General features: G+C 39.7%; 1 protein-coding gene across 1 annotated transcript; it reads left to right on the forward strand.

Moving 5' to 3' along the window:
- The first annotated feature begins 637 nt into the window (after window positions 1–637).
- On the forward strand, window positions 638–13,921 carry rcor3 (REST corepressor 3). Its single transcript, XM_069167447.1, is given in 14 exon segments — window positions 638–695; window positions 846–1,131; window positions 1,241–1,297; window positions 1,570–1,647; window positions 1,759–1,811; window positions 2,342–2,503; window positions 3,354–3,478; window positions 5,016–5,094; window positions 7,917–8,132; window positions 9,857–9,934; window positions 10,400–10,457; window positions 10,846–11,090; window positions 11,635–11,790; window positions 11,792–13,921. Coding segments are annotated over 13 exon segments (1,662 nt in total). The 5' UTR covers window positions 638–695; window positions 846–1,007; the 3' UTR covers window positions 12,023–13,921.
- Window positions 13,922–14,120: the final 199 nt, after the last annotated feature.

Here is a 14,120-nt window from a genome sequence, read left to right on the forward strand (position 1 = left end):
AATTCACTATTTCATCATCTTTTTAGAAATGAAAACTCATTTCTTCAGTTTCCTGAGATTAGAAACTCGCCATGTTTCGATTTTGACTGTTGCTCAGGAAAAGGAGATGTGTTAACTTGTGCTTCAGGGAATGATGATGGACATTGAACACTATTTTATGACATTTTTGAGTCATTTTGTAACAATTGTCTGACGTATTAATAACTATAAAAAATGAGCTGCAACCTTTAAGTGATACTTAGGTTTTTATCTATCTTAATTACTTGACATAAAAAGTGTGACACAACAAACGCTCCCAATATGAACTCCATACAACAGTGCTGAAACTAGATGTAGACGCCCCCTGACGTCCTCTCAGCGGAAGTGCAGTTAGAAATGCAGCGTATTACCCTGCTGCCTGGTGTCACACTGTTGTGCGGTGTCGCCCCCTGCAGGCTCCAAACAGTCAGTGCAGAAGAGTCGCTGATAAACAAGGAGACTGTTTTCAGTTTAATGTAGCTGCAGGAAGATGAATGTTTTCAGAAGGCAATTCCATGTTCCATGTTTTGTAAAGACAATTTTGGAGGTCATTTTTAACCTGTGTTTCGCTGCTGTTAAATTAGTTTTTTTTTTTTTTATTTACTTCATGAGTTTGTCGGCGGAGGGATCTGCTGCCACAGGCTCTGCAGGAGCAGAAGTCGCATTGCCGCCCAACGGTGCGTAAAAAGCCTTCCGCCGCGGTAGTTAGACCCCTCTATGCCATAGCTTTAAAGCGGCAAAAACCTCCTTCATGGGGGACTTTTTACATATAAAACTACATAAAATTCAGCTGAGACTCTACCGTTGTTATCCATAATGTGTTATAGTATGGAGTGACCGTGTAAACACGGTGCGTGAAGGGAAACGCGCTACAGCGACACGCACGGAGCCGAGACGAGAGAGCGAACAGCAGCAGAAAAACGTCAAGCTCCTGCTGACATTTTATATTCCGACCCAGCTGCTGAAACACGCTGTATTTGAGCCCTGAGATGCCGGGAATGATGGATAAAGGCTCGGAGTATTTAGGAAAAGGTCGCTCAAACGGCACCAAGAGTCCGTCCAACGCGTCCAACGGACATTTTTCCGACGAAAGTGGCAGCGACGACGAACACGGTGAGCAGGATATAGCCTCGAACAGCCTCTTATCGCTCCTTATGTGCTCGTTTTGAACGTGAATAATGTGAGTGAAACATCTGCCGTGTTTCCTCTCCGTGTTTTCCAGATGTGGGGATGCGGGTTGGAGCCGACTATCAGGCCAGCATTCCCGAGTTTGAGCTAGGTGAGGTTTCACTGGTGTTGACTTGAGTGACAGACGGTGGTAGCCTCGGTACATGTACCGTAACACAGCTCCGGTAACTGTACTGCTGCTCCATGTGAATGTGTTGGTTGCATTCAGCGGGACTGCAGCGGTACTTCACACTTCATATATCAGATTTTCACTGAGTGTGTTTTTAGTATTTTTGTTATTACTTCAGAAAAGTCTCCTCAGACTTACAGGAGAAAAAGTACAAATGATTATGTCACTTCTCTGCGGTGCGTGTCCACGTTCAGGTTCCACTAAGTACACCGATAAAGACAGTGGAGGGATGTTGGTCTGGTCTCCGTTTCACACCATCGGCGACTCAAAACGTAAGTAAACTACATGAGACTGAGAATATTCAGTGTGCTTTGACACGCGTGGTCTCGTATCAGGTCAAAGTGCACCAGACTGAATTAAAAGGTGTGTATTTCTCTCCCCAGTGGATGAATACATCGCTATCGCCAAAGAGAAACACGGATACAACGTGGAGCAGGTGCGTCTCTCAGCAGCACAATTTCCCTCCAAATTTGGCACCAAGAAAATCTTGGGAAAGAGAACGTGAATGACTTCAATCTCCTGCTGCGATGAAACTGTTCGAAGCTGGTTCCTTAAACTAAACAGCATTAAACACTGGAAGACGCCAAATGAAAATGTCGGAAATATGACATTTTTTTCACGTCGCACTGGGATGCGTCGTCATGGTAACTCATGCTGCAGACCTAACTTGCCCCAAAGCAGGTTATGTTCTGAACGATCAATTCTCTAGGAAAGGTGTCAGAAATAGAAATAGTCTGTGAGGTGTTAACACTGTGTGTGTGTGCGTGCGTGTGTGTGTGCGTGCGTGCGTGCGTGTGTGTGTGTGTGTGTGTGTGTGTGTGTGTGTGTGCGTGTCTGTGTGTGTGTGTGTGTGTGTGTGTGTGTGTGTGTGTGTGTGTGCGTGTCTGTGTGTCTGTGTGTCTGTGTGTGTGTGTGTGTGTGTGTGTGTGTGTGTGTGTGCGTGTGTGTGTGTGTGTCTGTCTCCAGGCTCTCGGCATGCTCTTCTGGCACAAACACAACATTGAGAAGTCTCTTGCCGACCTGCCCAACTTCACTCCGTTCCCGGACGAGTGGACGGTGGAGGACAAGGTGCTGTTCGAGCAGGCCTTCAGCTTCCACGGCAAGAGCTTCCACCGCATCCAGCAGATGGTAAACAACCTGGCACCACAACAACAACAACAACAATGTGTCCGTCAAAGACTGTGTCTCTTATTTACATTACGACACCGTGCCGGTGGAGGGAAGTAACTTCACTCCACAACTTTTCTGCTACTTGATATTAACCCACTAATTACTATTCAATAAACATTTATATTTCAACATTAAACAGTATTATTAGGATTTGATCAACACTGCTTGTTGGTCCTCTCTATATAATTTGGTTAAAAGAAACATAGATATAACCTGAAAAGATGTGACACAACTCCATGGTTATTTTATCATTATTGTTTTTGGCTGAAATAAGTTCAAATACTTTGAGTTTCCTGTTTGTCCGATGATGGAGGAACAGGATGGTTATTGATCAGATTTCACATGATACTGCTGCTCTTACTTGTGCTGCTTATTGATCCAATGAATTGGTTCTTTTGGGGTTTTTAAGAGAAAAACAAAAACACCACATCATGTCCTGAATATGAATTAACTTTCTGGAGACCAAAAACTGGAAAACAGATTTCTGCATCAGAATTGAGTTTTTTTTTTTTTTTTAAATCGTTCCTCTCATTGCCCCTCAGTTTTATCTGGTGACCCAGAATAGGGGCCTCGACCTTTACTTTGGGAAACACTGGACTAAACGATCCCACTTTATATAAAGTAGTAAAAACCAGCTGCAGCTAGTTTTAAATACTAGTGAAGCTTTGATGCTCAGCTCGAGTATTTTTACATTGAGCTGATAACATAGTCTATCTGACTACTTCCACCTCAGCTCAGACAAATCTGTGAAAAAAACCCAGAAGATTGTTTAACAACTTGTAACGAAGGCTTCGTGTGTGTCCTTCAGTTACCGGACAAATCCATCTCCAGCCTGGTGAAGTATTACTACTCGTGGAAGAAGACCCGCTCCAGAACGAGTCTGATGGACCGACAGGCTCGCAAACTGGCCAGCCGGAGCAACCAGGACGACAGGTACGGCCCGCTGGCAGCTCTGACAGACGGACGGACGGAGGGACAGACAGACGGGCGGGCGGACAGACAGAATGACGGACGGACGGACGGACAGACAGACACAGGAAGGTTCATCACTGTCAGATTAAAGTCTCAAAATGTCCTGTTTTGAAAAGTAGTAGTTTGAACTCAATTAACACGACGTGTCTTTACATTATTACTTCTTCACGTTTCATGCTGTTTGTACTTTGTGCATTTGCACTACAACATATTTCTGTAATTTATCATGAAACTTTATTAATATACTACCTACCTTTTCTTAGTTGTATTTTTTCACTTTATATTGTAAATGTTTACACTCCTCTTTTTTCTTCGTTAAGTATTTTGCACCACTAAACCAAGACTAATTCCGTGTATGTGATTTGGCAATAAATCTGATTCTTATAATGATAGAAATAAAACCAACCCCAAAAAGTTTTTTATAAAAACATCTTGAGCTTAGATGTAAAAGACTTTATTTTGGCCTCACTGATTACAAACTACAAAAAACTAGTTTTGCGTTGTTAAAGCAGCAGCATGAAGGATTCAGAGGCCACCAAGTGAAAAACCTTCATATTGGAATAAACGGCCGCAATAAAAACGAAATAAAAAGCCGCCTCTCGCTGCGACGTTTGGTTCGTCTCTTCTGCAGAAACACGGTGGTGCAACAGGAAGGACTCCGTGTGAGAGGACCTGCTCTTTATCCAGATATGAAGGACTCTTTTTAAGTTAATAAAAGCAGCATTGTGATTTTTTTTTTTTTAGGTAAAGTAATGATAATGAAGTAGAGCATTAAAAATTCAGGCATTTATATCATACAAGCCAGTCTCTTAATAAAAGTCGGAGATTTTTGTCGCTCAACAAATCTGCAACAGGAAAGCTGCCTCTTCCATAAATTAGATGCAGTTCTATATCGTCAGTACGTTCATATTAGACTCATCAACATATTGAGAACTTCTGCATGTAAACTCGCTGCTTTAGGAAACAGACTCGCCCACAAAAAACACCACAAATAGCAAATAAGTGAAGGAAAAAGAAATTGGATCCTTTTCATCTGAAGTGCTGCTGGTAGTTTGCGGGTTTGAACAGCTGATGGCGCCGAAGCTCCTCTGGTTTATGCCTGTTCACTTCATTTCCCTTAATAATAGTCACTGATACTTCATGATGGATGATTCCAGGTTTACGACAGAGGCTCTTGTATTCTGTCTTGTTCTTGTATTTCTTCACTGTTCAGTTTATTGTTTTTAGGAGCATATTAACTGAAAATAAGAATTTAAATACAAATCATTTGATTTCGAGATGATGTCAAAAGTCTGATTCTGTTTTCTGGACATTGTTCTGTATATAACGATATAACGATATAATTGACCAAGCAGATCATTTCTTTATCAGAGGGATTTTTTTCATATTTTGTGTTGTTGTTTTAACATCATGTTTCTTCTTTCTGAACTTGTGGTCTGTGTCGGTGGTACTCGCCGACTACCGATGATATAATTTTGGCTTGTTGTCGTTGCCATAGTGATGAGGAAATGGAGGAGACCAATCCCATCGAGGCCGGCGACAGTGACTATGACCCCAACAAGGAAACCAAGAAAGAGGTAACGTGAAGACGTCGGAGCTGCGTTTTGTGAAGCGATAACAAAACTGAGCTTTCATCTCTGACGGTTCCTGTTGAAACGGTTCAATAAAACATCCCTTTATATGTTATTATATTAATACCCACGAGTCTATAAGACTATAACCTCAGGCAAATTATGAGCAACAATACATATATATAAACATCATGCTTACACCGCAAATATTATAGATCAGATTAGATTTAATTAGATTATATTAGGATTACGATTAGATTAGAATTAGATTATATTAAGATTAGATTAGAATTAGATTCAGATTAGATACATTTATATTAAATACATTAAAATTATATTTATATTAAATACATTTAGATTAGATACATTTATATTTGATGTAGATTAGATGAGATTGGATTTAAATTAGGTTTGATTAGATTAGAATTTGATTTAGATTAGGATTAAGATTAGATTAAGATTAAAAAAAATTGATTAGATTACAATTAGATTCAGATTAGATACATTTAGATTAAATACATTTAAATTATATTTATATTAAATATGTTTAGATTAAATTAAATACATTTAGATTAGATTTATATTAAATACATTTAGATTAGATACAATTAGATTAGATACATTTAGATTTGATTTAGATTAGATGATATTGGATTGGATTTAGATTAGGTTTGATTAGATTAGAATTTGATTAGAATTTGATTTAGATGAGATTAGGATTAAGATTAGATTAAAATAAGATTAAGATAAGAATTAGATTAGATCACAATTAGATTCAGATTAGATACATTTAGATTAGATACATTCATATTAAATACATTTAGATTAGATTCAGATTAGATTAGATTCAGATTAGATACATTTTTATTAAATACATTTAAATTCTATTTATATTAAATGTTTAGATTAGATTAAATACATTTAGATTAGATTTAGATTAAATACATTTAGATTAGATTAGATACATTTAGATTAGATTAGATACATTTAGATTAGATACATTTAGATTAGATTATATACGTTTACATTTAGATTAGATTAGATACATTTAGATTAGATTAGATACAATTAGATTAGATACATTTACATTTAGATTACATTAGATACATTTAGATTACATTAGATACATTTAGATTACATTAGATACATTTAGATTAGAAACTTTTACATTTAGATTAGATTAGATACATTTAGATTAGATTAGATACATTTACATTTAGATTACATTAGATACATTTAGATTACATTAGATACATTTAGATTACATTAGATACATTTAGATTAGAAACTTTTACATTTAGATTACATTAGATACATTTAGATTAGAAACTTTTACATTTAGATTACATTAGATACATTTAGATTACATTAGATATATTTAGATTACATTAGATACATTTAGATTAGAAACTTTTACATTTAGATTACATTAGATACATTTAGATTACATTAGATATATTTAGATTACATTAGATACATTTAGATTACATTAGATACATTTAGATTAGAAACTTTTACATTTAGATTAGATTAGATACATTTAGATTAGATTAGATACATTTACATTTAGATTACATTAGATACATTTAGATTACATTAGATACATTTAGATTACATTAGATACATTTAGATTAGAAACTTTTACATTTAGATTACATTAGATACATTTAGATTAGAAACTTTTACATTTAGATTACATTAGATACATTTAGATTACATTAGATATATTTAGATTACATTAGATACATTTAGATTAGAAACTTTTACATTTAGATTACATTAGATACATTTAGATTACATTAGATATATTTAGATTAGATACCTTTAGATTACATTAGATACATTTAGATTAGATACTTTTACATTTAGATTACATTAGATACATTTAGATTACATTAGATACATTTAGATTAGATACATTTAGATTAGATACATTTACATTTAGATTACATTAGATACATTTAGATTAGATACATTTACATTTAGATTACATTAGATACATTTAGATTACATTAGATACATTTAGATTACATTAGATACATTTAGATTAGATACATTTAGATTACATTAGATACATTTAGATTACATTAGATACATTTAGATTAGATACATTTAGATTACATTAGATACATTTAGATTAGATACATTTACATTTAGATTACATTAGATACATTTAGATTACATTAGATACATTTAGATTAGATTAGATACATTTAGATTAGATTAGATTAGATTAGATTAGATTAGATTAGATTAGATTAGATTAGGGTGTGCATTGCCATACCATCACGTATTATTGAGCAATCCAAATGCCTCTTGCTTAATTAAATACTTAATCCAGGAAATATAAAAAGTTTTCCCTTTATAAAAAAACAAAACAAAAGCAACACAACCCAATTCCATCTTTTGATTTATTCTAGTGTAAATAGTAAATCATTTTGAGAAAGAAATGTCATTTGTGATGAAAAAGAACCAGATTATAGACAAGATAAGAATTAAATTTGACTGCAGGACTAACTGAGAGGATGAAAAAAAAAAAAAAAAAAATCGCAGTTGTAATTTATTCACTTTAAGCCTTGCTTTGCCAATGTTTGTAATTATTAGTTTTATGACACACGTTGTGTTTTTTTGAATAAATATTGTAATGATAGTCAAAAATGTTGTCAAAAAGCATAGTTCTCTGTCCATAAACTGCCCTCCCCTCCTCCCTCCCCTACCACAACCACAGCACCGTGGACCTCAGATGCTTTACATGGAACTACATTTCCATCAGTCTCAGGAGTTTGTAAATCAGTTAACAGCTTCACTCTGTACTCTCTCTCTTCCAGAACCAGGCCGAGCCGGCCGTGTTGGGCCCAAAGGTGGCTCTGGGTCGGCGGGAGCACCAGACCCTGCAGCACCGGCACCACCAACGCTCCCGCTGCCGCCCCCCCAAAGGCATGTACCTGACCCAGGAGGACGTGGTGGCGGTGTCCTGCAGCGCCTCCGCAGCCAACACGCTTCTCCGGCAGCTGGACATGGAGCTGGTGTCCCTGAAGAGACAGGTAGGACAGCTGCAACCCTCCTCATCCTCTCCTGCTCCTCCTCTCCTGCTCCTCCTCTCCTGATCCTCCTCTCCTGATCCTCCTCCTCTCCTAATCCTCCTCGTCTCCTGATCCTCCTTTCCTCCTCTCCTGCTCCTCCTCTCCTGATCCTCGTCTCCTGATCCTCCTTTCCTCCTCTCCTGCTCCTCCTCTCCTGATCCTCCTCTCCTGATCCTCCTCCTCTCCTGATCCTCGTCTCCTGATCCTCCTTTCCTCCTCTCCTTTCCTCCTCTCCTGCTCCTCCTCTCCTGCTCCTCCTGGGGACGAAGGAGAAGAACATTTTTATTCATAACCATCATTCCTGGATGTCTCAATGCAGTTTATTAAAACTATGAAACCAATTTTAACATTTCAGAACAATTATAACGTTTTTAAGATTTCTTCAGTATCACAGAAATCCAGCGATATTTTTCAGTTCCAAACAGAAAAGCTAACATCATATTCAGCATACTTTTAGAATATGAACAAATATAAGACAAGAAAGGAGGCTCACGCTGTATCTTCCTGCTAAGTAACAGACACCATGGCAACCGTCAGGTTTGTGTTTTAAAACAACGGAGGATTGTCACGAGTCTCCGTATCCTTTTCACCAGCCCGCAGTGAGATTTGGAAAAACTAAAACGAGCATTTTTACTTCAGCGAAACTTTGAGTTCAGTTTCAACTCAGTTTTATTCCTAAAGTGTGAAATCACACAAGTTATCTCAAGACACCAACACGGAGGAGTCCTAACGAGAACATTAGAGGAACCCAATAATTCAGAAACTCTCACGAGCGACAGCTTGAAGGGAAAAATGATTTTTAACAGTGAGAAGAACCGAAAGAAAGGTTTGAGCCTCGGAGACACAGGAGACAATAAACGGTTTGTCTTGGCAATATTACAATTTCTGTGATTTATTTGAGCTTTTTTATGAGAATCTCTCGGATGCTTTTGGCAGCCGTCAATAAGCATCTGGCTGAATTCTGGTTTGGATATTTGACTATTTGACTTTTTGACTTTGCGCTGCAGCAGGATGCTTCCCGTGTTATAAATATTGAGATTTGCTTCGTGTGATTTGAAGGACACATCGTCATCAATAGCGACTTCAAGATTCCTCACTGGTGTTGGAGGCCAAGATTATATCATCTAGAGTAACTAGTAGGTCGGACAAAGAATTTATAAAGTGTGTAAGGCCAAATATAAAAACTTCAGTGTTGTCTGAATTTATTAAATGATAAATCCTCCAGCCCTTCGTGTCTTCTAGTCCTAGTGTCTTTAAGTTTTTGATTTGTTTCATCTAGATATAACTTGGTGTCATCTGCATAACGATGGTCAACGTTGCCTCCAGGAAGCATGTAGAGTGATTAACAGCCTTCCAGTAATGAGTCAGTAAAAACTGACGTGATGGACTTCTTTTGTTTTTTTATTTACAAGTGCAACTCTACCAATTTTGATCCAAAAGAAATTAAGCAAAGAAAAAAAATTCGACATCCATTGCAACCTTTGAAAAAATGTCGCTAGTTGCATTTTGGTCTGGTTCTGGTGCTCGGACCTCCCGGGTGTAACGGGTCAGGTCCTGAAAGTCATCTGTCAAATGTGAAACATTATGCAAACACAGCTGATACGATACGATGCGAGCTATTTTTTACATGACTGTTAATGAAGAAACATTAAAACTCAGTTTAATGTTTCCGTTTGGTTCTTCAGGTCCAGAATGCAAAACAGATGAACAGTGGACTGAAACACATGTTGGACTCTGGGATCGAAGAGTTCAAGCAGGCTGAGGTACAAACACACACACACACACACACACACACACACACACACACACACACGCAAACACATCCAAAAACACCCGCAAATACACACACACACACACAAATACACAAACAAACACACACAAACACACACAAATACACACACACACACACACACACACACACACACAAACACACACAAATACACACACACACACACACAAACATACACAAACACACACAAACACACCACTCAGTGAAACGCATTACAAATGATGTGTTTCAGTTGAAACCATTTATGGTTGTTGGGTTTCTGCAAAGATAAGTCAAGGAATACGTATTAGTGTACTTTTTTGGAGAATGGGATATAACTTTGATAACTCTTGGGCTGAAGGAACAAACTCGGTCTTTACTTGTGGGTTATTTTAATCTTTGATCTTTGATCTTTGATCTTTAATCTTTAATCTTTAATCTTTGATCTTTGATCCTGCAGTGTAACCAGAAGGTGAACGCCCGCTGGACCACAGATGAGCAGCTCCTGGCGGTTCAAGGTGAGCTCCATCACTCTCCACAGTAGCAGCAGGTCGCCCACCAAATCACAGACATGAAGAAGTTCCTGAAGCCGTTCCGGTGTCGGCTCTCTTTCAGCTAACAGCAGGTCATTTTCTGAGAAAACACTTTACCCATCATGCTCAGCACCAAACACAGCTGGAGACAAACTGGTGAACTTGGTGGAGCGTTGAGCAGATGAAGAGCTTTCCATTTCTCTACGGTCGGTCGAGCCCAAACCAGAGATAAGAAAGAGTGAATATTTGACCTGATCAAAAAGCACAACTGGAGCTTTAAGCTCTAAGAGCCACTGAATGTTGAAGCTAATTTAAGTTTCCAGGGCGTCTATACGTGTCAGGATTGATCCCACCGTTGTAATCTGTCCTCCAGGTGTCAGGAAGTACGGAAAAGACTTCCAGGCCATCGCCGACGTCATCGGTAACAAGACAGTGGGCCAGGTGAAAAACTTCTTCGTAAACTACCGGCGGCGGTTCAACCTGGAGGAGGTGCTGCAGGAGTGGGAGGCCGAGCAGGGAACGCGGGCTCCCAACGGAGACAGCGCCACCTCTGGAGAGGAGGGGAAGAACAGCTCAACCACACCGTCAGGGAAGAGCACTGACGAAGAGGACGAGGAGGTGAGGCCTTCAGCTTCATACGCTCACATTTACACCGACTATGGCGCCTGCATGACGCGCTCCAATTTAATTTTAATGCAGCCATTTGTTTCACTTTATTTTTCTTCCGAGGAGAAACTTTCTGCACGGAGATAATGCACAGTAAACTTTCAGTAATAAACAGTCAACACGTGTGCCGTGTTCCAGATGACATGCTTCCTCAGCACAATAACGAACCGTGCTCGAACATGTCAGGACTCAGGAGTTTTAACAGAGTCGTGTTGTTTCAATCACACACAGACAGGAAATGACCTCAGCAGAACCTAAAATATCAGTCTGCTGCTGAAGTGTGTTTTTAATCTCTCCACATTTGAAATGAGGAAAGAAAAACGATCCTGTATTTAGAAAGATTACAGGAAAGGCAGAATCAATTTAAAGCTTTGTTTTCATCACAGTATACAGTATGTGTATGTTGGATGTAGTTTTTCTTTCTGTCTGGTTTGGTATGATCTTCCAACAGAACCTCTGCTGTCATGAAGAAGTAACTGTCCTCTCCTGTCTGCAGGGTCCGGTGACCTCCTCAGGTGCTTCACCTGCTGCCTCCTCCTCCTCCTCCTCCGCTCAGACTCCCATGACACCCAACGCCGCCTCCTCCTCCCTCCACCAGCCCCCGCCTCTCCTGCGGCCCTCCCTCCCGGCCACGCCCTCCCTGCACCGCCAGCCCCCCCCCACTCCAACAGCAGGCGCGCTTCCTGCAGCCCCGCCCCACCCTGCAGCAGCCCCCGCCACTCATCCGCCCCTCCAACCCCATGCCACCCCGCCTTAACCCCCGCCCTCCCGCTCCCATGATTCTCAGCGGCAACCCGGGGGGCTCGGGGCCAAGCTCCGCCCAGCAGCCCGCCGGCCTGGCCGTCCACCAATCAGACACGGCTTCGTCTTCCTCCCTCCACTAACGAACATCAGACTGAGTTTCTTTTTGAGAAACAGAAGAAAGAAGACATTTACTCTCAACTTGAAGCTGTCTATCGGTTGGAAGTTTGCTGCGTTCAGGTCCTGTGGGAAAAATCGGACTCCATTTTTCTCCACTTTTACCACACAGGGACGCATGTAATGTTCACTGCATCAGCGTTTATGTTTGTCTTTCCCACAGGACTTAAACGCAGCACACCTGCTGGTTGATGGGCACCTCATTTTAAAGTGTTTTTTTTGTAAAGGAGAAGTTATTCAATCTTCAGATGTCTGGAACGAGAAGTGCAGATGATGAAATCCCGCTCTTTTCAGTCGTCGCCTCGTCCTCAGCAACACGTTGAGTCCAACAGGCTTCGTCTTCACCGTCGACGTCTCCACTCGGACGGAACTGCAGTAAACGACAAAAATTAAACACAACCGCACTTTCAAGTGATTTAAGTCACGTTCATAAAACCTTGTAAATAGATGAAGATCGAGTTCAGTGCAGACGTGCTAGCAGCTAACGGGTATATTGTTTACCATGTTCACCTCCTTAGTTTAACTGTTAGCATGCTAATATTTACCATTTTGACCTGATGGTGTACAACAAAAGTGAAAAATCACTGCAGTCACAAGAATTCATTATTCATAGCTATCCATCCAGTAGTTGAGGCATTTTTTGAATTGGTCGCCCACCAGGCCGGCGGCTGAAAGATTCATCCAAATCTGAAGGAGTCCGTCAGATTCACTGGTGACATCGACACAAACAGTTTAGTTCACTTGGAAAATGATTAAAAACACACTCACGGGCAAAATGCAAAGATTAATATCCATCTAGAGCACACACACACACACACACACACACACACACACATACACACACACACACACACACACACACACACACACACACACACACACAGAGTGAACAGAAGAAACAAGCCAGTCCTGAAACTCTATCCCGTCGTGTAGCAAAGTGAAAATGAAGTTTGACTGCAGTGCTTCATATCTCGCCTTCTGTAAAAAATCTAAAGAAGCGCAGTCATTTTTCAGTGTTTTAGCAAACAACAGTATTGCAGCTGTCGGGAACTATTTTCACCAGCGGATGAATCCACTCTTTGTTCTCTAGTGAGTCAAAATAAACTATGTGTTGATGGTCATGAAGGAAGATGTCAACAGTGTTGATTTATTGCAGAGAAATAGAAAAATCAAAGTTTAATGATTTGCAACTGAGGACAAAGTAGTGGATCCTAGTTTCCATGATGTGTGTGAGTATGCAGCAGCAGTGTTTTCATGGTCCCCAGTGGTTCATCAACTCTGACAGGCGTGATGAAGATCAAACTAAAGGCCTCAGTGTTGTGTACAGTAGCATTAGACATAAACGTACAGTTTGGTATCTATTGGAATCATTGGGAGCGCAAAGTGCATCCGGTCAGCTGTCTAACTGATGAGCTTCTGCTCTACATTTGGTTTTCTAGTCGATTTCAAGCTTTTTGAAAACACTGAAGCTTTAACCCAGACATCTTCTGACGTCTCTTTTCGCCAAACGAAAATCTTCCTCACCGTTCTTCTGTTGTTGCGTTTCATTTTCTCAGAGTAGCTGTTGTTTCTCTACACGTTTTTCATCCTGGACTGAATCATGTGCATCATATCTGTCGTTCTGCTTTTCAGTGTGTATTCTTTATCCTCGTGCTACCAGTTTGGACTTGGTGTAAAAAAAAGAAAATCATTGTGAAAGTGCTCTTAATGCTTTTTTGGATAAACATGTATCACAGCATTAAATGTAACTGGAATCATAAACAGAGTCTTTTGAGTTTCAATAGAACTTGTTAAAAAAAAAGTGATGTTAAGATGAAGTTGCTGAGATTTTTCTCAGCTTATTAAAAATGACATTTGTACCATCAGAGTTTTCATATATCATTGAGCATTAATGCTTCCTTCCAGATGTTCAAGCTACCCATGCCATGTGCACTAATGCATCCCTGTACCATCACAGATGCTGGCTTTAGAACTGAGCTGATAACAAGCTGGATGGTCCCTCTCCTCTTTAACCTGGAGGATGCAGCGTCCATGATTTCCAAACAGAATCTCAGATTGTGATCC

This window comes from Embiotoca jacksoni, unplaced genomic scaffold (assembly GCF_022577435.1).
Source record: "Embiotoca jacksoni isolate LCO1_2020_lvr unplaced genomic scaffold, fEmbJac1.0.p SCAF_4, whole genome shotgun sequence".
NCBI lineage: Eukaryota > Metazoa > Chordata > Actinopteri > Embiotocidae > Embiotoca > Embiotoca jacksoni.